General features: G+C 39.3%; 2 protein-coding genes across 2 annotated transcripts; one reads left to right on the forward strand and one right to left on the reverse strand.

Moving 5' to 3' along the window:
* Positions 1 to 5,540: 5,540 nt before the first annotated feature.
* Positions 5,541 to 13,679, forward strand: LOC137097617 (NADH-ubiquinone oxidoreductase chain 5-like). Its single transcript, XM_067471462.1, has 4 exons — positions 5,541 to 5,600; positions 11,239 to 11,256; positions 11,577 to 12,044; positions 13,470 to 13,679. Exons 1-4 carry the CDS (start codon positions 5,541 to 5,543, stop codon positions 13,677 to 13,679), a joined length of 756 nt encoding a protein of 251 aa, XP_067327563.1.
* On the reverse strand, positions 13,212 to 22,729 carry FOXB1 (forkhead box B1). Its single transcript, XM_067471481.1, has 2 exons — positions 22,384 to 22,729; positions 13,212 to 15,562 (listed from the first exon to the last, which is right to left on the reverse strand). The coding sequence occupies exon 2, from the start codon at positions 15,546 to 15,548 to the stop codon at positions 14,583 to 14,585; it is 966 nt and encodes a 321-aa protein (XP_067327582.1). The 5' UTR covers positions 15,549 to 15,562; positions 22,384 to 22,729; the 3' UTR covers positions 13,212 to 14,582.
* Between the last annotated feature and the right edge of the window lie 3,247 nt (positions 22,730 to 25,976).

Raw genomic sequence — 25,976 nt, forward strand, 5'->3', positions numbered from 1 at the left:
TTCCCCACTGGACTCACTTGGCACAAGGCGAACTTTCATCATTTCTTAAATTCTAACTTTAGATAGATTGATTGATAGATTGAAGGAGTTACTAGAAAAAAAACTATTTTCCTTCCCTTTCCTCCTTCCTTCCATTTTTCTCTTTCTCCCCCCCCCCCTTCTTTTTCCCCACTCAACTCACTTGGCACAAGGTGAACTTTCATCATTTCTGAAGTTCTATCTTTAGATAGATAGATAGATAGATTGAAAGAGTTACTAGAAAAAACTATTTTCCTTCCCTTTCCTCTTTCCTTCCATTTCTCTCTTTCTTTCTTTCTTTCTTTTCTTCTATTTCCCCATTCGACTCACTTGGCACAAGGTGAACTTTTATCATTTCTGAAGTTCTATCTTTAGATTGATTGAATTACTAGAAAAAAACTACTTTCCTTCCCTCTCCTCCTTCCTTCGATTTTTCTCATTCATTCATTCATTCATTCATTCTTTTCTTCTTTTCCCCACTCAACTCACTTGGCACAATGCGAACTTTCATCATTTCTGAAGTTCTAACTTTAGATTGATTGATTGATTGATAGATTGGAGGAGTTACTAGAAAAAAATATTTTCCTTTCCTTTCCTCCTTTCTTCCATTTTTCTCTTTCTTTCTTTCTTTCTTTCTTTCTTTCTTTCTTTATTCTCTTCTTTTTCTCACTCAACTCACTTGGCACAAAGCGAACTTTCATCATTTCTGAAGTTCTGACTTTAGATTGATTGATTGATTGATTGATTGATTGATTGGAGGAGTTACTAGAAAAAACCATTTTCCTTCCCTTTCCTCCTTCCTTCCATTTTTCTCTTTCTTTCTTTCTTTCTTTCTTTCTTTCTTTCTTTTCTTCTTTTTCCCCACTCAACTCACTTGGCACAAAGCGAACTTTCATCATTTCTGAAGTTCTATCTTTAGATAGATAGATGGATTGATAGATTGAAAAAAACTATTTTCCTTCCCTTTCCTCCTTCCTTCCATTTCTCTCTCTCTCTCTCTTTCTTTTCTTCTTTTTCCCCACTTGACTCACTTGGCACAAGGGAAACTTTCATCATTTCTGAAGTTCTATCTTTAGATAGATTGATTGATAGATTGAAGGAGTTACTAGAAAAAAAACTATTTTCCTTCCCTTTCCTCCTTCCTTCCATTTTTCTCTTTCTTTCTTTCTTTTTTCTCTTCTTTTTCCCCACTCGACTCACTTGGCACAAAGCGAACTTTCATCATTTCTGAAGTTCTATCTTTACATAGATAGATAGATAGATTGATAGATTGATAGATTGAAGGAGTTACTAGAAAATAACTATTTTCCTTCCCTTTCCTCCTTCCTTCCTTCCTTCCTTCCATCTTTCTTTCTTTCTTTCTTTCTTTCTTTCTTTCTTTCTTTCTTTCTTTCTTTCTTTCTTTCTTTGTTTTCTTCTTTTTCCCCACTCCACTCACTTGGCACAAGGCTAACTTTCATCATTTCTGCACCTCCTATTTGCTTGTTTTTTTGTTTTAGTAGATCTCAGAGAGACCAAAGAAGTTGTTTACTTTTTTCTTTCCTTCCTTTTAGACTCTCTTTTCTCTTCTTTTCTTTGGTGTGTAAGCCTGTGTGTTTTGTGTGCGCCTTCCCTTCCCTTCCCAAAGAGCAGGCCTTTGGAGAGGGATAAAGCCACAGCTGTGGAGGGATTGTGGGGGGACCCAGGGAGGCCATTGTGGGGCCCGGCGGGGGTCCCAAGCCCCCTTTTCACAGGCTGTAATTGAAACATATTAATTAGATAATTTGTTGTTGGTTTAAAAGAAACCAATACAGGCCCTTCCAAGGCTTTGCAGAGGAGCCAGCCTGGCCTCTCCCTCCCCTCGCCCTCCTTTCCTTCCTTCCTCCTTTCCTTCTTTCCTTCTTTTTCTCCTCCATCCTGTAACTGAAACCTGTCAGTGAAATAATTCTTTGTGAGTTTAAAATAAAGCAATGCATGGTGAAATTGGGCCAGAAACGTGGGAAGAACAATAGGAATAGAGGAATGGGAGACGATCTGGAAGAAAAAGCTGAAATATCTAAAAGCATACGACATGAGAGAGAACTGGCTTAAAGTCTTCTTCAGATGGTATATGACGCCTGCTAAAATATTGGGCTAGGCAAAACTACGGTGAGGTGGATCAGTAATTGGTTAAATGGACGAACCAGAGGGTGCTCACCAATGCTTCCTCTTCATCCTGGAAAGAAGTGACAAGTGGAGTGCCGCAGGGTTCCGTCCTGGGCCCGGTCCTGTTCAACATCTTTATTAATGACTTAGATGAAGGGCTAGAAGGCAGGATCATCAAGTTTGCAGACAGACACCAAATTGGGAGGGAGAGCCAATAGTCCAGAGGACAGGAGCAGAATTCAAAACGATCTGGACAGATTAGAGAGATGGGCCAAAACTAACAAAATGAAGTTCAACAGTGACAAATGCAAGATACTCCACTTTGGCAGAAAAAATGAAATGCAAAGATACAGAATGGGGGACAATGCCTGGCTCGAGAGCAGGACGTGTGAAAAAGATCTTGGAGTCCTCGTGGACAACAAGTTAAACATGAGCCAACAATGTGATGTGGCGGCAAAAAAAGCCAATGGGATTTTGGCCTGCATCAAGAGGAGCCTAGTGTCTAGATCTAAGGAAGTAATGCTACCCCTCTATTCTGTTTTGGTTAGACCACATCTGGAATATTGTGTCCAATTCTGGGCACCACAATTCAAGAGAGATATTGACAAGCTGGAATGTGTCCAGAGGAGGGCGACTCAAATGATCAAGGGTCTGGAGAACAAGCCCTATGAGGAGGGGTAGCATGACTTCCCTAGATCTAGACACTAGGCTCCTCTTGATGCAGGCCAAAATCCCATTGGCTTTTTTTGCCGCCACGTCACATTGTTGGCTCATGTTTAACTTGTTGTCCACGAGGACTCCAAGATCTTTTTCACACTTACTGCTCTTGAGCCAGGCGTCACCCATTCTGTATCTTTGCATTTCATTTTTTCTGCCAAAGTGGAGTATCTTGCATTTGTCACTGTTGAACTTCAATTTGTTAGTTTTGGCCCTCTCCCCCCTCAGATTCTACTGTCTGTATCTTTAAGAAAATTGCAATAAAGAAAATTAAAAAATAAAGCAATGCAGACTCTTCCAGGCTTCACATTTTCCCCTTCCTTCTCTTCCTTCCTTCTTTCCTTGCTTTTTCTTCGTCCATCCTTCAGGTATCTCATTCTCTCTCTTTCTGCATCCCTCCTTCTTTATGTTTTGAAATTATGTATCATAATATTTATTTATTTATTTATTTACTATGCTTCTATACCGCCATTCTCAGCGGTATAGAATTAAATTAATTAATGAATATTTAAGTATTATCATTAATAGAATGAAATTAAATTAATGAATATTCAAGTATTATTTGTTCCATATATGTGTGCTTATGTGTCTGTGTATATATAATGTGTGTGTTTATCTGTTCATATATATCTATGTGTGTGCATTTATGTATTTATATATATAATGTGTGTATGTGTATATATAACGTGCGTGTTTATATGTTTTTATATATGTGTCCAGATATATATCTATGTGTGTGTGTGCATGTGTGTGTATATATATGTGTGTGTGTGTATGTGTGTATACATAATGTGTGTTTATATGTATTACTATTTATATGTGTGTTCATATATATCTATATGTGTGTATCTGTATATATGTGTGTGTTTATAAGTATTTATATATGTGTTCAGATATATATCTATGTGTGTGTATGTGTGTATACATAATGTGTGTTTACATGTATTACTATTTATATGTGTGTTCATATACATGTGTGTGTGTGTGTTTGTGCATTTATGTATTTATATGTGTGTATGTATGTGTATACTTAATGTGTATGTATTTATATGTATTTATATATGTGTCCAGATATATATCTATGTGTGTGTGCGCATGTGTGTGTATATATATGTGTGTATGTGTGTATACATAATGTGTGTTTACATGTATTACTTTTTATATGTGTGTTCATATATATATCTATGTGTGTGTATCTGTATATATGTGTGTGTTTATATGTATTTATATATGTGTCCAGATATATATCTCTGTGTGTACATGTGTGTATATATATATGTGTATGTGTGTATACATAATGTGTGTTTATATGTATTACTATTTATATGTGTGTTCATATATATGTGTGTGTGTGTGTGTGCATGTATGTATTTATATATGTGTGTGTATGTATGTGTATATATAATGTGTATGCGTTTATATGTATTTATATATGCGTCCAGATATATATCTATGTGTGTCTGTGCATGTGTTTATATATATATATGTGTGTGTGTGTGTATACATAATGTGTGCTTATATGTATTTATATGTGTTCAGATATATATCTATGAGTGTATGTGTATATGAGTGAGTGTATACATAATGTGTGTTTATATGTATTACTATTTATATGTGGGTTCATATATATATGTGTGTGTGTGCATTTATGTATTAATATATGTGTGTACGTATGTGTATATATCTGTATGTGTTTATATGTATTTATATATGTGTCCAGATATATATCTATGTGTGTGCGCATGTGTGTGTATATATATGTGTGTATGTGTGTATACATAATGTGTGTTTACATGTATTACTTTTTATATGTGTGTTCATATATATATCTATGTGTGTGTATCTGTATATATGTGTGTATTTATATGTATTTATATATGTGTCCAGATATATATCTCTGTGTGTACATGTGTGTATATATATGTGTGTGTGTATGTGTGTATACATAATGTGTGTTTATATGTATTACTATTTATATGTGTGTTCATATACATATTTGTGTGTGTGCATTTATGTATTTATATGTGTGTATGTATGTGTATATATAATGTGTATGCGTTTATATGTATTTATATATGCGTCCAGATATATATCTATGTGTGTCTGTGCATGTGTTTATATATATACATATATCTGTGTGTGTGTATACATAATGTGTGTTTATATGTATTACTATTTATATGTGCATTCATATATATATATATGTGTGTGTGTGTGTGTGAATTTATGTATTTATGTGTGTGTATCTGTTTATATGTATTTATATGTGTTCAGACAGGCCCGTAGCCAGGATTTCGTTTCGGGGGGGGGGGCTAAAAAATTTTCAGGGGGGGTTTCGGGGGGGCTGAGTTTCGGGGGGGGGGGGCTGAGTCTGAGTGAAAGAGGGTCTAGCCTAGCAAACCTTTTGTATCATTACCCCAATACCCCCATCATGCATATGGGATATATTGAGAATGGTGATCAAATCATGATATTAATAAACATAACAGTTTAAATAATGCACCAGTAAGGCCTTTTCGCGAACCACCATGAGAATTTCGGGGGGGGCTGAAGCCCCCTCCCCCCCCCCTCCCCCCCCCCCCCCCCGGCTACATGCCTGTGTTCAGATATATATCTATGAGTGTGTATGTGTATATGAGTGTGTGTATACATAATGTGTGTTTATATGTATTACTATTTATATGTGTGTTCATATACATATTTGTGTGTGTGCATTTATGTATTTATATGTGTGTATGTATGTGTATATATAATGTGTATGTGTTTATATGTATTTATATATGTGTTCAGATATATATCTATGTGTGTGTTCATGTGTGTATATATATATATGTCATGTGTGTATATATAATGTGTTTATATGTATTACTATTTATATGTGTGTTCATATATATCTATGTGTGTGTATCTGTATATATGTGTGTGTTTATATGTATTTATATATGTGTTCAGATATATATCTATGTGTGTGTATGTGTGTGTATATGAGTGTGTATACATAATGTGTGTTTATATGTATTATTATTTATATGTGTGTTCATATATGTGTGTGTGTGCATTTATGTGTGTGTGTATGTATGTGTATATATAATGTGTATGTGTGTATCTGTATATATGTGTATGTGTTTGTGTGTGTGTGTGTGTGTGTATATATATATATATATATATATATATATATATATATAATGCAGGTGAAGGAGAGAATTTTTCTTCTCTTTCATCCGCATATTATATATATATTATATATATAATATATAATATATATTATATACACACAACACACACATTTATATGATATATATCAATATATATGATTATATACATTAATTTTTCCTCTCCTTCATCTGCATATTATATATATACACACACAACACACACATTTATATAATGATATATATCCATATATATATGATTATATATATATATGATTATATATATATATATATATATATATATATATATATATATATATATATATAATAATGCAGGTGAAGGAGAGAATTTTTCCTCTCCTTCATCTGCATATTATACACACACACACACACACACACATATATATATAATTTTCTCTCCCTTGCTCTCTCTCTCTCTCTATATGTGTGTGTGTGTATGTGTGTGTATGTATATATATATAAAATGCAGGTGAAGGAAAGGATTTCTCTCTCTCACACACACACACACACATGCACACACACACACACATTATGATATATCTATATATATAAATTATATATATTAATTCTCTATCTATCTATCTATCTATCTATATATATATAATTTAGGTGAAGGAAAGGAAAAATCAAGATATTTCCGGCATTTGTAAATTTTGTGTATATGTAATACAATACAATACAATACAATACAATATAATATAATTTTAGATGAAGGAAAGGAAAAACCAAGATATTTCCGACCTTTGTAAATTTTGTGTATATGTAATATACTATACTATACTATACTATACTATACTATACTATACTATACTATACTATACTACAATACACTACAATACAATATAATATAATTTTAGGTGAAGGAAAGGAAAAACCAAGATATTTCCGACCTTTGTAAATTTTGTGTATATGTAATATACTATACTATACTATACTATACTATACTATACTATACTATACTATACTACACTACACTACACTACAGTACAATATAATATAATTTTAGGTGAAGGAAAGGAAAAACCAAGATATTTCCGACCTTTGTAAATTTTGTGTATATGTAATATACTATACTATACTATACTATACTATACTATACTATACTATACTATACTATACTATACTATACTATACTACAATACAATACAATACAATATAATATAATTTTAGGTGAAGGAAAGGAAAAACCAATATATTTCTGACCTTTGTAAATTTTGTGTATATGTAATATACTATACTATACTATACTATACTATACTATACTATAATACAATACAATACAATACAATATAATATAATTTTAGATGAAGGAAAGGAAAAACCAAGATATTTCCGACCTTTGTAATATAATATATAATATATAATATATAATATATAATATAATATAATATAATATAATATAATATAATATAATATAATATAATATAATATAATATAATATAATATAATATAATATAATATAATATAATATAATATAATAGGGGGGAGGAAAGTGTCCCTCTCTGCTCCTTCTGGAGGCTGTTTTCCTTGTTCTCTCTCCAGAGAAATCCATTCAACACCATTCAAGAAGAAAGAAAACACCACACACTTGTTGACTTAGGTCCTCTCCATTTTTTTGCATAAAATTTGCATAAATTAACGCACCCCACCAGCCCCTTTTTTTCGGAGAAGCAACAAAAACAAGAAGAAGACCAAGGGAAGACCATGTTGAACATCTTTTAATGAGAAAATAATTATTTGGACGCCTAGTTTCATAATTTAAGGTGGAGAGAGAGACCCCTCCAGAGAAGAAGAAGAAGGAGGAAGAGGAGGAGAAGACTCATTGCAAGATACAATGCAACACAAGCCCCCAAACATTGTTTCTGTCAACAACGCGCATGCCGGGGAGTCTAAGGGAAGGAGGACATTCCTATGTTCAGGATCATGCTCATCAGGGTTTCTGTACAGGAGGGGAAAGCAAGTGAAGTGGAGGGGTGTCTACATCCAGCAGGAAGGGAAAGCCACCTCTCCTTCTGCCTGGGCTGCATTGCACCCCAAAGTCCTCATTCTGTACATTTGGGTTCCTCTCCCTTCTCTTTGACTTCAAGAGTTCACAAACATGTCGTTTGCTTTCCAGCAAAGCTATCCAAAATAAAGGGGGGGGGGGGTTCACGACGAACAAAAAGTGCATTGGACACGGCTGGTAAATCATTCCTATTCACAACATCAATGTACATCAGTGGGGCTCCCCTCCCTTGCTTCCCCATGTGGACCATTCCCCTTTGGATGCCCCATTTCCATGCCACATTCAATGGAATTCCAGGCAATATCAACATCCAGATTGCCTGTTTTGAGACCCATATCAACCGGTTCGAAACGGATAATCCGGATTATGCGAATTTATAATCCGGATTATAATACCAGTGTCGCATTTGTAATCCAGATTGTAATATCAATACCCTAGTCTCCTCCGGCTGCCATTTCAATTTTAAAAATGATACAATCCGATTAGAAACAAATAATCCGGGTTATTTGATTCTATAATCCGGATTAGATTAGTGTCGTTCAGGCCTTGATGTCCTTCGGCTGTCAGTGTCGAACCAGCCTAAATCTCCTCAGGCTGTCATTTCAATTTAAAAAAATTATACAATCCCATTAGAAACAAATAATCCGGGTTATTTGATTCGATAATCCGGATTATTTGATTCTATAACCCGGATTATATAGCAGTGTCGTTCAGGCCGTGATGTCCTTCGGCTGTCACTTCAATACATAAATAAAAATAATATAATCCGGTTTGAAACTAATAAACCGGGTTATTTGATTCGATGATCCGGATTATTTGATTCTATAATCCGAATTATATAACAGTTTTTTTTCAGGCCTTGGTATCCTTCGGCTGTCACTTCAATACATAAATAAAAGTAATATAATCCGAATCGAAACGAATAAACCGGGTTATTTGATTCTATAATCCGGATTATTTGATTCTATAATACGGATTATATAATAGTGTCGTTCAGGCCTTGATGTCCCTCGGCTGTCACTTCAATAAATGAATAAAAATAATATAATCCGGTTTGAAACGAATAAACCGGGTTATTTGATTCGACAATCCGGATTATATGATAATGTCATTCCGGTCTTGGTATGCTTCGGCTGCCATTTCAATAAATAAATAAAAATATTATAATCAGGTCAAACGAATAAACCGGGTTTATATCCTTCGGAGGTCATTCCAATAAATAAAAAAGAAAGGCCCATATAATCCGGTTCAAAGCAGATGTCAACCGAAGGAGACCAAGGCTGTCATATAATCCGGATTGATAAATTAGATAATACGTATTAGCCGGTTCAAAGCAGATTCGGTTCGGCTGACATTTCAATGAATATATAAAAACAATATAATCAGGTTCGAAACGAATAAACCAGGCTATTTGATTCGATAAGCCGGATTATATGGCAATGTCGTTCCAGTTTTGTCGGCTGTCATTTCAACAAATTACAAAAAGAAAGCCCCATATAATCCGGTTCATAGCAGATAATACGTATTATCTGATGTATTAATCCGGATTATGTCCGTATAATCCAGTTTTTGTCTCCTTCGGCTGTCATTTCAATACATGAAAAAAGAAAGACTCATATAATCTGGTTCAAAACAGATAATTTTTTTTAAAAAAACGGATTATATGGCAGTGTCGTTCCAGCCTTGGTCTGCTTCGGCTGTCATTTCAAGATGAATTAAAACTATAAAAACTGATATAATCCGGTTCAAAACAGATAATCCGGATTATTCTGTCGGATAATCCGGGTTATATGGATGTGTCGCTCCAGCTTTGGTCTCATTTCATTTCCATTGTAAATAAACACAAAACCGCCGGAAATTTTGGAGCCCACGCATTTCCCACGCATTTCAGATCTATTTTCTCCTTCTGCCGCTCTGAAACCAAACCTTGAAGGAAAGTTTTCAAAATTAGAGAGAGGAAAAGAGAGAGAAGAAAAGTCCGAATTTAGGCTGGATCCCAGACTGCCTCACAAAATCCAGATCCGGCAGTGTAGGATCATATACTCCAGATGATCCGCTTTGAATGGGATCCTTCGGCAGTGTAGGATCATATATTCCGGATCAAGACCGGATAATCCGGATTATTTGCATCAATAATTCGGGTTATATAGCGGTCTCGACCCGGACTTAGCATTGCAATCCCTTTGTAAAACGGGGACCTCGGATTCGCTTTGAATGGGATCCTTCGGCAGTGTAGGATCATATATTCCGGACCAAAACCGGATAATCCGGATTATTTGCATCAATACTTCGGGTTATATAGCGGTCTCGACCCGGACTTAGCATTGCAATCCCGTTGTAAAACGGGGACCTCGGATTCGCTTTGAATTGGATCCTTCGGCAGTGTAGGATCATATATTCCGGATCAAGACCGGATAATCCGGATTATTTATATCAATAATTCGGGTTATATGGCGCTCTCGTCCCGGATTTAGGATTGTAAAACGGGGACCTCGGATTTTCGGGTAGGTCTACTCCCGACTAATAATAATAATAATAATAATAATAATAATAATAATAATAATAATAATAATAATAATCCGATCCACTTTTAACTCGGAGGGAAAACACTCCACTGGGTTCCAATTGCGATGACTGAATTTTTGCGTTACTCCTCGACCCAAACGCCTTGGGGGGAACTTCGTTTGTAACTAATTTACCCCCAAAAAACACGTTTTTCCCCACTTTGCAAACAATAACAACAGGTAAAGGGAGGATCAAGATGGGGAGGAAAATTCGCAATAGGAAAACTGGGAGATTTGGAAATCTGGGGCATCTTGGCACGCTTTGAATGGGATGTATTGGGGGGAAGGGGCTTACCAATGCGAAGGAATTCGGATTCAGAGGGATTCGGATTGGATCCCATCCGGAAAATTCGCATTTATGTCATGCCTTAATTCAATTTGCGGGGCAAACAACGAAGGTCGGCTCGGAAGAGAAAACCCGACTAGAGAGGAGTTCCTTCTTTCTGGTTTTCCCCTTCCTTCCTTCCTTCCTTCCTTCCTTCCTTCCTTCCTTCCTTCCTTCCTTCCTTCCTTTCTCTTTCCCTCTCTTTCCATCCATCCTTTCCAAAGCTGAAATATTTTATATACACACACACACATACATCTGTATATATACATATACATTGACATATACGTGTGGGTATACATATGCATATAGGTGTGCATACATATACACATACTTGTGTATATACACATATCCATATACAGATACACATACATATACATATACGTGTATATACACATACATGTGTGTATACATTTATGTGTGTATACATATATATATGCATATACGCGTGCATACATAGACACATACACATGCATGTGTGTATATACATATATACACATACACATACATGTGTGTATACATATACGTCTGTGTATATATACCCATACACATACATATAAATGTGTGTATATACTTATACATTTACATATACGTGTATGTATACATATACATATGCATATACGTGTGCATACATATACACATACACATACCTGTGTGGATATATATATATATGCATATACACATACATATACATGTGTGTATATACTTATACATTTACATATACGTATATGTATACATATAAATATGCATATACGTGTGCGTACATATACAAATACACATACTTGTGTATATGCATACACATACATACTTGTGTATATGCATATACACATACATATACATTTGCATATACGTGTATATATACACATACATGTTTGTATACATTTATATGTGTATACATATACATATGCATATACCTGTGTGTATATATACATATGCATATATATACACATACACACATGTGTATATACATATACATGTGTGTATATGCATATATATTTACATATACGTGTGTGTATACATTTATGTGTGTATACATATACATATGCATATACGTGTGCGTACATATGTGCGTATACATATACATTTACTTATACGTATATATATACACATTCATGTGTGTATACATATACATATACTTGTATGTATATATACACATACATTTGTGTATATACATATACATATACATGTGTGTATATGCATATATATATACATATACGTGTGTGTGTATACATATACGCGTATATACATATACATAGAACATTATAGATATTTCAAAGCGGCAAAAGGCGGAGAGTGCGTTGGGAAACCGAGTGGGAAAGGTGGGCTCCAAAAGCAGAATCCTTTCTCAGGTTTTGACCAGAGCCGAAGGAAATGGCAATATTTTGGGCAATATTTGGGGCAATATTTGGGGCCAAGAACAAAAGCTTTCCCCCCATTATTTCCCTCTCCCTCCACCTGCAAAGCCCTGCATCATTGCGCCTAATACCTCCCCCTCCCCACAATTGTCCTTTCAGAAGGGTGGGGGTCACAGAAAGGCGACTCAACAATCCCACCAAACACCCCACTTAGTCTGTGCGTAATTGCGCATTCCCTTTCTGACACCTGTTTGTTGTCCTTTCCTCCCTTCCAAGTCCCAACGCAGAAGGAGACGGGATTGGGTGGGATTGGGGGGGGGGGTCTTTGGGGAAGGGGCTCCCCTTATAGAGAGGCCAAGTCCATGGAGGAGCCCCCAACTTATGCCCCAAGGGAGCCCCCAACTTATGCGCCCCAAAAGGGAGGCACTTCTGTCCTTCATTCTGGCCCGGCGCCTTCTGTGCGCCCTCACCAAATCCACCCGCGACGTCCCTTTCGCCTTCGGTATCTCGGCGTGGGAGGGGTCTCTGTGGGCAAGCGTTGGTGTGGGTCATTAGGGGGTCTCCCTTTATCGCTGTCCTTCGTGGGGGGCGGGAAGTCACTGGAGGAGCCCCTAAACATCAGTCCTTCGTTCTGTCCGGGCGCCTTCTGTGCGCCCTGACCAAATCCACCCGCGACATCCCTTTCTCCTTCCGTATTTCGGCGTGGGAGGGGTCTTTTGGGGCAAGGATTGGTGTAGGTCATTAGGGGGGCTCCCTTTATTACTGTCTTGCGTGGTGGGGGAAGAGAAGTCAGTGGAGGAGCCCCTAAACATCAGTCCTTCGTTTTGCCCAGGCACCTTCAGTGCGCCTTGACCAAATCCACCCGCGGCACCACTTTCTCCTTCGGTATCTCGGCGTGGGAGTGGTCTATGGGGGCAAGTGTTTGTGTGGGTCATAAGGGAGCCTCCCTTTATTGCTGTCCTTCGTGGGGGTGGGAAGTCAATGGAGGAGTCCCTAAACATCAGTCCAGGCATCTCAGTGCGCCCTGACCAAATCCACCCGCGGTACCACTTTCTCCTTCGGTATCTCCGCGTGGGAGGGGCGAGGGTTGGTGTGGGTCAAAAGGGGGCCTTCCTTTATTGCTGTCCTTCGTGGGAGGTGTGAAGTCAATAGAGGAGCCCCTAAACATCAGTTCTTCGTTCTGTCCAGGCACCTTCAGTGCGCCCTGACCAAATCCACCCGCGGCTCCACTTTCTCCTCCCGTATCTCGGCGTGGGAGGGGTTTTTGGGGGCAAGGGTTGGCGTGGGTCAGAAGGGGGCCTCCGTTTATTGCTGTCCTTCGTGGGGGGCGGAACGTCAATGGAGAAGCCCTTAAACAGCAGTCCTTCGTTCTGTCCGGGCACCTTCTGTGCGCCCTGACCAAATCCACCCGCGGTGCCACTTTCTCCTTCGGTATCTCGGCGTGGGAGGGGTCTATGGGGGCAAGTGTTTGTGTGGGTCATAAGGGAGCCTCCCTTTATTGCTGTCCTTCGTGGAGGTGGGAAGTCAATGGAGGAGTCCCTAAACATCAGTCCAGGCATCTCAGTGCGCCCTGACCAAATCCACCCGCGGCACCACTTTCTCCTTCGGTATCTCCGCGTGGGAGGGGCGAGGGTTGGTGTGGGTCAAAAGGGGGCCTCCCTTTATTGCTGTCCTTCGTGGGGGTTGTGAAGTCAATAGAGGAGCCCCTAAACATCAGTTCTGTCCAGGCACCTTCTGTGCGCCCTGACCAAAAACACCCACGGTGCCACTTTCTCCTTCGATATCTTGGCGTGGGAAGGGTCTATGGGGGCGAGGGTTGGTGTGGGTCACAAGGGGGCCTCCCTTTATTGCTGTCCTTCGTGGGAAATGTGAAGTCAATGGAAGAGCCCCTAAACATCAGTCCAATGGAAGAGCCCCTAAACATCAGTTCTTCGTTCTGTCCAGGCACCTTTACTGCGCCCTGACCAAATCCACCCGCGGCTCCACTTTCTCCTCCCGTATCTCGGCGTGGGAGGAGTTTTTGGGGGCGAGAGTTGGTGTGGGTCACAAGGGGGGCTCCCTTTATTGCTGTCCTTCGTGGGGGGTGGGAGGAGGGCTCCGTTCGCCCACAGCGGACCCAAACACTCATCCCGTGCGTCCTGGCAATACCGCCCTTCGCGCGCTTGGTTTGTTCCTTCCACATTTCCAGAATTTGAGGGAAAAGCTGTCTTTGGGGAGTTCCCAAACAAGTCACAGAGCTGTCCACGACACGGAGGGGAGTCAAAAGAAAGAATAGACGGGTCTGGGAGCGGGAAGGCTTGGTCAGTGGACGGCGACGACGGCGTGGAGCACCGTTTGGCTCGGAGTGGCCGGGCTGCTCTGGCTGGCGGCGCTGGGCGGGCTGAGCGAAGGCGGCGAGTGCGAGAGGATGGCCGGAAGGGGCAAGGACTGGCCTGAAGCCGGGGTGGCCTTGATGGGCACCGGAATGGCGGGCAGAGTGGGCCCTCCTCCTCCTCCTGAGTGGCACAAGGGCTTGAGTGGCACCCCGTAGCCATACTCCGTTCCTCCTCCGGACTCTAGCATCCCCCCAGAGCCGTAGACTTGGGACCAAGCGGTTGGCACAGCCGCCAGTTGGTTGGGCAAGGGGTACGCCCCGGGCATGGGCTGCATGGCAGCGGAGAAGGCCAACCCACCGGGCATCTTGTACTCTCGGGCGATGATGTTCTCAATGGCGAAGGGGTGCTTGAAGCTGGAAGGAGGCGAGGCGTGGAAAGGGGGGCCCATGGGAGGCGGCAGAGGGTGAGAGGCAGCCGCTGCCGCTGCCGCCAGGGCGCTCAGCCGGAGCTTGGCTTGTTGCTGCAAGTACTGCGCCGCCGCCGCCGCCTCCGAGGGCTTGGCGGCCAAGACGGCGTTGGGCCCGGCCCCCGAGGAGGCGCCCAGGGGGTCGGCCTTGAGCACCTTGAAGCGCTTCCTCCGCCGCAGGAAGCTCCCGTTCTCGAACATGTCCCCGCAGGAAGGGTGCAGCGCCCAGAAGCTGCCCTTGCCCGGCTGGTCCGGCCGGCGCGGGATCTTGATGAAGCAGTCGTTGAAGGAGAGGTTGTGCCGGAGAGAGTTCTGCCACCGCTGCGTGTTCTCCCGGTAGTAAGGGAAGCGGTCCATGATGAACTTGTAGATCTCGCTCAAGGGGAGCATCTTCTCCGGGCAGCTCTGGATGGCCATGGCCGTCAGAGAGATGTACGAGTAAGGGGGCTTCTGGTCGCTGTAGGTGTTGCGGCCCGGGCGGGGCATCCTGGCACCTTCCCCTGCGCAGAGGAGGAGGAAGGAAGGAAAGAGAGGAAGGGAAGGAAAAGGAAGGAAAAGGAGGGAGAGAGAGAGGGAGGAAAGAAGGGAAAAGGGAAGGAAAGGAGGGAAAAGGAGGAGAGAAGGGAGAAAGGTAGGAAAGAAGGAAGGAAGGGAAAAAGGAAGGAAGGAAGAAGGGAGGAAAGGAGGAATGAAAGTAGAAAGGAAGGAATGAAGGGGAAAGGGAAGGAAAGGAGGGAGGAAAGGAGGAGAGAAGGGAGAAAGGTAGGAGAGAAGGAAGGAAGGGAAAAAGGAAGGAAGGAAGAAGGGAGGAAAGGAGGAATGAAAGTAGAAAGGAAGGAATGAAGGGGAAAGGGAAGGAAAGGAAAGGAGGGAGGAAAGGAGGAGAGAAGGGGGAAAGGTAGGAAAGAAGGAAGGAAGGGGGAAAGGAAGGAAGAGAGAAAGGAAGGAAAGGAGGGAGGGAGGGGAAGGGAGGGAGGAAAGAAAGAAGGAAGGAAGGAAGGAAGGGAAAAGGGAAGGAAAGGAGGGAGGAAACGAGGAAAGAAAGGGGAAAGGTAGGGAAGAAGGAAGGGGAAAAGGAAGGAAGGAAGGAGGAAAGGAGGAATGAAAGTAGAAAGGAAGGAAGGAAGGAAGGAAAGGAGGGAAGAAGGGAGAGAGAGAGGGAGGGAGGAAAGAAAGAAGAAAGGAAGGGAGGGGAAAGGGAAGGAAAGAAGGGAGGAAACGAGAAGGGGGAAAGGTAGGGAAGAAGGAAGGAAGGGAAAAAGGAAGGAAGAAAGGAGGGAGGAAAGGAGGAAAGAAGGATGAAAGGAAGGAAGTAAAAGAGGAAGGAATGGAAGAAGGAAGGGAGAAAGGAAAGAATGGAAGAGGGAAGGAAGAGAGAGGGGAAGGGAAGAAGGAAGGAAGGAAAGAAGGGAGAGAGGGAAAAAGGAAGGAAGGAAGGAGGGAGGAAAGGAGGGGGAGAGAGAGAGGGAGGAAGGGAAAAGGGAAGGAAAGAAGGGAGGAAATGAGGCGAGAAAGGGGAAAGGTAGGAAGGAAGGAAGGAAGGAAGGGAAAAAGGAAGGAAGGAAGAAGGGAGGAAAGGAGGGAAGAATGAAAGAAGGAAGGGAGAAAGGAAGGAATGGAAGAGGGAAGAAAGAGAGGGGAAGGGAAAAAGGAAGGAAAGAAGGGAGAGAGGGAGGAACGAAAGAAGGAAGGAAGGGAAAAGGGAAGGAAAGAAGGAAGGAAGGGAAGAAGAGAGAGAGAGGGAGGGAGGAAAGAAGGAAGGAAGGAAGGAAGAAGGGAGGAGAGGAGGAAAGAAAGAAGAAAGGAAGAAAGCAAAGGAGGAAGGAATGAAAGAAGGAAGGGAGAAAGGAAGGAATGGAAGAGGGAAGGAAAAGAGAGGGGAAGGGAAGAAGGAAGGAAGGAAAGAATGGGGAGAGGGAGGACAGAAAGAAGGAAGGAAAGAAGAGAGGAAAGAAGGAAATAAAGAGAAAAGGAAGGGAGGGAGGAAAGTAAGAAGGGAGAAAGGAAGGAAGGAATGGAAGAGGAAATGAAGAGAGAGGGGAAGGGAAGAAGGAAGGAAGGAAAGAAGGGAGAGAGGGAGGACAGAAAGAAGGAAAGGGGGAAAGAAAGAAAAAAGGAAGGGAAGAAGGAAGGAAGGAAGGAAGGAAGGAAGGGAGGAAAGGAGGAAGGAAAGAAATAAAGAAGGGATGGAAGAGGGAAGGAAAAGGAGACGGAAGGAAGGGAGAAAGGAAGGAAGGAAGAATGAAGGAAAGGAAGGATGAAAGGAAGGGAGGAAGGGAAGAGGGAAGGAAAGAAAGAAAGAAAGAAAGAAAGCAAGAAAGAAGGAAGGGAAGAGGGGGCGAAGAAAGGGAGGAAGGAAAGAAGGAAGGAAAGAAAGGAGAAAAGAAAGAAAGAAAGAAAATGGAATGAAGGAAGGAACGGAGGAAGGAAAGAAGAAAGGAAGGGAGAAAAGAAAGAAGGGAAAAGGGAGAGAGGGAGGGAAGAATGAAGGAAATCAAGAAGGGAGGAAGGAAAGGAAGAAGGGAGGAAGGGAAGAAGGAAAGAGGGAAGGAAAGGAGGAAGAAAAGAAGGGAGGGAGGGAAGCGAGGAACGAAAGAGGCAAGGAAGGAAGGAAATAAGAAAGGAAGAAGAGGGAGGGAGGAAAGAAAGAGATCTTGAGGCTGGATCTTAAACTGATTTTCAACAATACATTCAGCTGTTTATAAGTCGGAACAAGGACTTTTTACAGGTCTAACTCCAGCCAAATAGATTACTATGACTACTACTAATCCTCATTATCCTCTCTGAACTGGATTATATGAATCTACAAAGACAGATAATCCAGTTCAGAGCAGATCATCTGGAGTTTCCATGGCAGGGGAGAAGGGTCCTCCAAGCGTGTCCGTACCACTTCAAACCTACAAACATGAAAAACAGAATTAAATAGCATTGGTATTGGAAACAGATTGAGTTTAAATCCCTACAAACAGATTCAGAACTTGAAAACACTTTGGGATGGCACAGGGAAGGGTGGAAGCAGAGCTGTTGTTCAAGCGTGGAACTCACTGCTTTTGAGCAGAGACCGGAAGGCCATCTGTCGGGGCTGCTTGGATTGGGCTTTTTCCTGCCTGATAGGTCTATATTATTCTCCTTGACCTCAGCAGGTTAGATATCTGGGTTGCTGTGAGTTTTCCGGGCTGTCTGGCCATGTTCCAGAAGCATTCTCTCCTGACGTTTCGCCTGCATCTATGGCAGGCATCCTCAGAGGTTGTGAGGTTAGGTATCCTTGGAATGGGTCCCTTAGATCCACTCTGGAAAGGAGCGCCAGATCCACTGGAATTTCAAATAATACTAATAATAATATTATTAACACTAACATAATACTAATACCAATAAGAGTAATATTAATATAATACTAATACCAATAATCATATCAATAATACTAATATAATACTAATACCAATAATCATATTAGTCACACTAATATAATACTAATACCAATAAGAATAATATTAATATAATACTAATACCAACAATCATATCAGTAATACTAATTTAATACTAATACCAATAATAGTAATATTAATATAAAACTAATACCAATAATCATATCAGTAATACTAATATAATACTAATACCAATAATCATATTAGTCACACTAATATAATACTAATACCAATAAGAGTATTAGTAATGTTAATCTAATAGTAATACCAATAAACATATCAGTAATACTAATCTAATACTGATACCAATAATAGTAATATTAATCTAATACTAATACCAATAATCATATCAGTAATTCTCATCTAATACTAATACCAATAATAGTAATATTAATCTAATACTAACACCAATTATCATATCAGTAATACTAATCTAATACTGATATCAATAGTAGTAATATTAATCTAATACTAATACCAATAATCATATCAGTAATACTAATCTAATACTACTACCAATAATAGTAATATTAATCTAATACTAACACCAATAATCATATCAGCAATACTAATGTAATACTAATACCAATAATCATATTAGTCACACTAATCTAATACTACTACCAATAATCAGATTAGTCATGTTAATATAATACTAATACTAATAACCATATTAGAAATACTAACAAAACTAATAATACTACTATACTAATAAATATCAATAATCATATTAGTAAGACTAACAATGCTAATAATACTAATATACTAATAACATCTAGAATAATATTAGTAATACTAATGATACTAACAATACCGATATTCATATTAGCAATACAAACAATGCTAATAACAGCATCATGTTAATAATTTCAATATTCATATTAGTAATATTATCAAAGCTAATAATGCTAACATACTAATAATATCAAGAATGATATTAGCAATATTAATGATACTAATATGCTAATAATACCAATAATCATATTAGTAATATTATCAAAGCTAGTAATATTAATATACTAATAATATCAAGAATGATATTAGCAATACTAATGATACTAATACACTAATAATACCAATAATCATATTAGTAATACTAACAAAGCTAATAATACTAACATGCTAATAATATCAATAGTATTAGTAATGCTATGAAAGTTAATAATGTCAAGAATAATATTAGCAATACTAATGTTACCAATAATACTAATAATAAAATTTATAATACTAACAATGTCAATAATAGTAACATACTAATAATACAATAATCATATTTGTAATGCTAACAGTGCTAATATCAATAATAGTATGAGCAATGCTAACTATGCTAATTATAGCAACATGCTAGTAATATCAATAATCATATTAGTAATACTAACAATGCTGACAATGCTAATACACTAATCAATAATATTAGTAATACTAAAAAAGCTAATAATATCAATCATATTAGTAATACTGACAATGGTAATAATACTAATATACAAATAATATCAAGAATGATATTAGCAATTCTAATAATGTTAATAATATTAATATATTAATAATATCAATAATTCTATTATATGACAATACTAATATCAATAATAATATTAGCAATATTAGCAATGCTAATACTATTATACTAATAATATCAATGATCATATTAGCAGTACTAACAAATCTAATATATTAATATAATTATAATATCAATAACCATAAGAGTAATACTAACAATGCTAATGCCAATAATCATATTTGTAATAGTAACAATGCTATTATCAATAATAACATTAGCAACACTACAATCAATACAGTCAATAATATTAGCAATTCTAACAATGCTAATAATACTTACATACTAATACAATCAATAATATTAGCAATTCTAACAATGCTAATCATACTAACATACTAATACAATCAATAATATTAGCAATTCTAATAATGCTAATAATACCAACATACTAATATAATCAATAATATTAACAGTTCTAACAATGCTAATAATACTAACACACTAATACAATAAATAATATTAGCAATTCTAACAATGTTAATAATACTAACATACTAATATGATCAATAATATTAGCAATTCTAACAATGCTAATAATACTAACATAATAAATAATATTAGCAATTCTAACACTGCGAATAATACTAACATACTAATACAATCAATAATATTAGCAATTTTAACCATGCTAATAATACTGACATACTAATATAATCAATAATATTAGTAATTCTAACAATGCGAATAATACTAACATACTAATATAATCAATATTATTAGTAAAGCTAACAATGGTAATCATACGAACATACTAATACAATAAATAATATTAGCAATTTTAACCATGCTAATAATACTAACATACTAATATAATCAATAATATTAGCATTTCTAACAATGCTAATAATACTAACATAATCAATAATATTAGCAATTTTAACCATGCTAATATTAGTAATAGTAACAATGACATACTAATATAATCAATACTAATATAATCAATACTAATATAACTGACATACTAATATAATCAATAATATTAGTAATTCTAACCATGCTAATAATACCAATAATAGTAGTACTGAGCTAATAATACCAATATATTAATAACACCAATGATATTAGTAATACCAATAATGATATTAGCAATACTAACAATGCGAATAATACTAACATGCAATAATAATATTCGTAATGCTAACAATACGAATAATACGAATATACTAAGGATACCAATAATGATAATGCTAATAACACTAGCATACTAATTGTATAATAATAATAATAATAATAATAATAATAATAATAATAATAATAATATACTGACAATATCAATAGGCATATAATGCTCATAGATAGCAATCATGCTGCAGAATTACGACTATTAGGTGGAGGTAAAGGGATGGGTCTCCCCACGCGCTGAGACCCACTCGAGAAAAGGAATTCGGGTGGAAAGGCTGCTTCCTACTGGGAGTGGGTTTCAAGCCCTTTCTTTGCGACTGGAGAGGAAACTTGGGGCCGGAAAAGAGGGGCCGAAAAGGGAGGGAGGGGATAAGCATGGCCCCCTCTTTCCCACGGGGCAAGGCCCCCGTCGCGAGGGGTCAGACCACCCGAAAAGCAGAGAGACCCCCCAAGTCCCTCCACTTTCCTGGCGGAAGGCTTGGGATGCGTCCCAAGTCGCACCTTCTTTTTGGATGCCTTGCCTTCCATCTAAAAGGGAGGAAATTGGGGTCTGGGTTGGGGAGGGGGTCACCTATCACCCCATAAGCCCCCTCCCCGAGGACAGACACCCCCCGGCTTTAAATCCGCCTCCAAATTGGGACTCCGGAGCCCGAAAGAAACCCGAATCTCTCGTTGTTGGGATGTTCTCAGCTCAGAAAGTCTTCCATCTAAAAGGGGGGAAATTGGGGTCTGGGTTGGGGAGGGGGTCACCTATCACCCCATAAGCCCCCTCCCCGAGGAGAGACACCCCCCGGCTTTAAATCCGCCTCCAAATTGGGACTCGGGAGCCCGAAAAAAACCCGAATTTCTCCTTGTTGGGATGTTCTCACCTCAGAAAGCCTTCCTTCTAAAAGGGGGAAAATTGGGGTCTGGGTTGGGGCGGGGGTCACCTATCACCCCACAAGCCCCCTCCCCGAGGAGAGACACACCCCGGCTTTAAATCCGCCTCCAAATTGGGACTCCGGAGCCCGAAAAAAACCCGACTCTCTCCTTGTTGGGATGTTCTCACCTCAGAAAGCTCGGCGGCGCATCCGTGGGGAGGCCGCCCCTCTTTGCGAGCAGCCCGAGACCTCCTTCCTTAGGTCCCGAAGGAAGAGAAGAAGGAGACAAGAGAAAAGGAGGAAGAAGGAGAAGAGGAGAAAAAACCCCGAATCTCTCCTTGTTGTGATGTTCTCACCTCAGAAAGCTCGGCGCATCCGTGGGGAGGCCGCCCCTCTTTGCGAGCAGCCCGAGACCTCCTTCCTTAGGTCCCGAAGGAAGAGAAGAAGGAGACAAGAGAAACGGAGGAAGAAGGAGAAGAGCTGGAAAGTGGGCTTCACTTCCGAAGGAAGAAAAGGAATTGGTATGTACTCAATGGAAGAAGAAGAGGAGGAGGAATGAGAGAGGAAGAGGAGAAGGAGGGAGAAGAAGAGGAGTTGATTTCAGGCTGGAAAATGCGCTTCAGTCCCGAAGGAAGATGGAGAAGGAAGGAAAGGAATGGCTCTGAGTCTGGACTTAATGGAGGAAGAGAAGAAGGAACAAGAGGAGGAATGAGAGAGGAAAAGGAGGGAGAAGAAGAAGAAGAAAGGGAAGAGGAGGAGGAGAAGCAGTGGAGTTGACTTCTTCAATCTCGAAGGAAGAGGAGAAGGGAGGAAAAGAATGGCTCTGGGATCAAAAGAGGAAGAGAGGAAGGGGGGAGTAGAAGAGGAGGAAGGGGAGAAGCAATGACTTCAGTGGGCTTCAATCCCGAAGGAAGAGGAGATGGGGAGGAAAAGATTCAATGCGGGGAAGAGGAGAAGGAGACAGAAGAAGAAGAGGAGAAGTAATGAGGGAGGAGGAAAAGGAGAAGAAGAGAACTGCAGGAGGGCGGAAGCGGGGAAAGAGAAAGCCAAGAAGGAGAAAAGGTTGTCGGAATGCGAGGCAGGAAGAGGAGAAGAAGGAGAAAGAAGAGGAGGAGGAGAAGTAATGACTTTAGGCTGAAAAGTAGGCTTTCAGTCCCGAAGCAAGAGGGGAAGGAGACAGAAGAAGAGGAGGAGGAGAAGTGTTGAGGGAGGAAGAGGCGAGGAAGAGGGGAAAGAGAAAGCGAAGGAGGGGAATGAATGAAGGAGGAGGAAGAGGAGGAGAAGCGAGGGATTTGGCTTCAAGCTGGAGGGCGGAAGAAGGGAAGGAGAAAGCCAAGGAGAAGGAAAGGTTGTCAGAAGAGAAAGAAGAGGAGGAAAAGTAACGAGGGAGAAAGAGGAGGAGGAAAAAAAGAAGGGAAGGAGAAGGTTATCAGAAGAGAAAGAAGAGGGGGAGAAAGAAGAGGAGAATAAGTAATGAGGGAGAAAGAGGAGGAAAAGAAGAAGAAGAAGAAGAAGAAGAAGAAGAAGAAGAAGAAGAAGAAGAAGAAGGGAGGGCGGAAGAAGGGAATGAGACAGCCAAGGAGAAGGAAAGGTTGTCAGAAGAGAAAGAAGAGGCCAAGGAGAAAGAAGAGAAGGAGAAGTAAAGAGGAGGAAGAGGAGGAGAAGGGAGTGCGGAAGAAGGGAAGGAGAAATCCAAGGAGAAGGAAAGGTTGTCAGAAGAGAAAGAAGAGGGGAAGGAAAAAGAAGAGGAGGAGAAGTAATGAGGGAGAAAGAGGAGGAGGAGGAGGAAAGAGGGCAGAAGAAGGGAAGGAGAAAGCCGAGGAGAAGGAAAGGTTGTCGGAAGAGAAAGAGGAGGGGAAGAAAAAAGAGGAGAAATAATGAGGGAGAAAGAGGAGGAGGAAAAGAAGAAGGGAGGTCGGAAGAAGGGAAGGAAAAAGCCGAGGAGGAGAAGGAATGCGGGGAGGGAGAGGAGGAGGAGAAAGAAGAGGAGGAGGAAAGTGAATGAGAAAGAGGAGGAGGAAAAGAAGAAGGGAAGGAAAAAGCCAAGGAGAAGGAAAGGTTGTCAGAAGAGAAAGCCAAGGAGGAGAAGGAGAGGAGGAGGAGAAAGAAGAGGAGGAGGAGGAGGAAGAGGAGAACCGGGCAGGAGGGCGGAAGAGGGGAAGGAGAAAGCTAAGGAAGGGAAAGGGAAGGATTTGAGGAACGGAGGAGGAGACAGAAGAAGGGAGGAAGAGAAGAAGAGAAGAAGGAAACAGGAAGGCGAGAAGGAGACAGGAGAGGAGGAAAAGTTAAGGAAGCGAGGCTGTGAAGCAGCAGCGTCGAGGGAAGACGGGAAGGAGAAAGGCGACGCGGAGGAGGAGGAGAAGAAGAAGGCTTGCGGCTCCGGCTTGCGGCTCTGCGGAGGAAGACCCGAAGGAGGCAGAAGCGGAGGAGGAGAAGAAGGAGAAGGGCCAGCTCAAGGGGCCCGGGGCTCTTCTTCCGCGTCGGCCAGGGCTTCTTCCTCCATCTCCCTCGCCTTCCGCGGCCAGCCTGCTGAATGGGCCACTTCTGGGCTCGCAGATGACGAGGGAGGGAGGGAAGGAGGGAAGGAGGGAGGGAGAGGAGAGGAGGAGGAGGAGGAGGAGGAGAGACCTAATCCGGTTCCATTGACACCTCTTGGGCGCGACCAATGGCGTCGGCGAGGAAGGAATCCGGCGGAGGCAGGAGAGGGGGGGGGGGGTGAGCAGCCCTGGCCTCCCCCCAAATCCCCCCCAAGACCCTCCAAGGGGAGGACAAGGGCTCCCTTTGCAGCCCTGGCCAAAAAGCAGCCAGCTTGGCCTTGGAGGAAGAAAGGCTCCCAAACTTTTGCTGAACTTCTGCTTCCTTTTTCAATTTTATTTACAATCCTATCGTCCTGTGTTATTCCTTTCAACCTGACTGTTTTGGGGAAGCTGCTACTACTATATTTATTATATATTATATTTATTATATATTATATTTATTATATATTATATTAATTATTATCATGCAATATATCTATTATATATTATATTAATTATTATCATGCAATATATTTATTATATATTATATTAATTATTATCATGCAATATATTTATTATATATTATATTAATTATTATCATGCAATATATTTATTATATATTATATTTATTATATATTATATTAATTATTATCATGCAATATATTTATTATATATTATATTTATTATATATTATATTAATTATTATCATGCAATATATCTATTATATATTATATTTATTATATATTATATGTATTATTATCATGCAATATATCTATTATCTATTATATTTATTATATATTATATTTATTATTATCATGCAATATATCTATTATATATTATATTTATTATATATTATATTCATTATTATCATGCAATATATTTATTATATATTATATTTATTATATATTAAATTTATTATTATCATGCAATATATTTATTATATATTATATTTATTATTATCATGATATTTATTGTTGTTGTTGTTCTACTATTATGTTTATTTTTGGGAAACTGCCACTACTATTATAATATTTCTTCTTCTTATATTTATTATTGGGAAGCTACTATCGATTATTATATATAGATCATATAATATCTATATATAATAATAGATAGTAATAAATATAATAGTAATAGATATAATAGTAATAGTAATAGTACTATTACTATTACTATTATATCTATTACTATCTATTATTATATATAGATATTATATAATAATGTCTATTATTATAATATTTATTATATTTATTATTGTTATTCTACTTCTATTATTATATTTATTATATTATTATATTATTATTGTTGTTGTTGTTCAACTGCTACTATTATTATTATATTTATTATTGTTGGTCTTCTACTAACATTACTATTATATTTATTATTATTTGATTTATTATTGTTATTCTACTACTATTATATTTATTATTATA

This window comes from Anolis sagrei, chromosome 9 (genome assembly GCF_037176765.1).
Source record: "Anolis sagrei isolate rAnoSag1 chromosome 9, rAnoSag1.mat, whole genome shotgun sequence".
NCBI lineage: Eukaryota > Metazoa > Chordata > Lepidosauria > Squamata > Dactyloidae > Anolis > Anolis sagrei.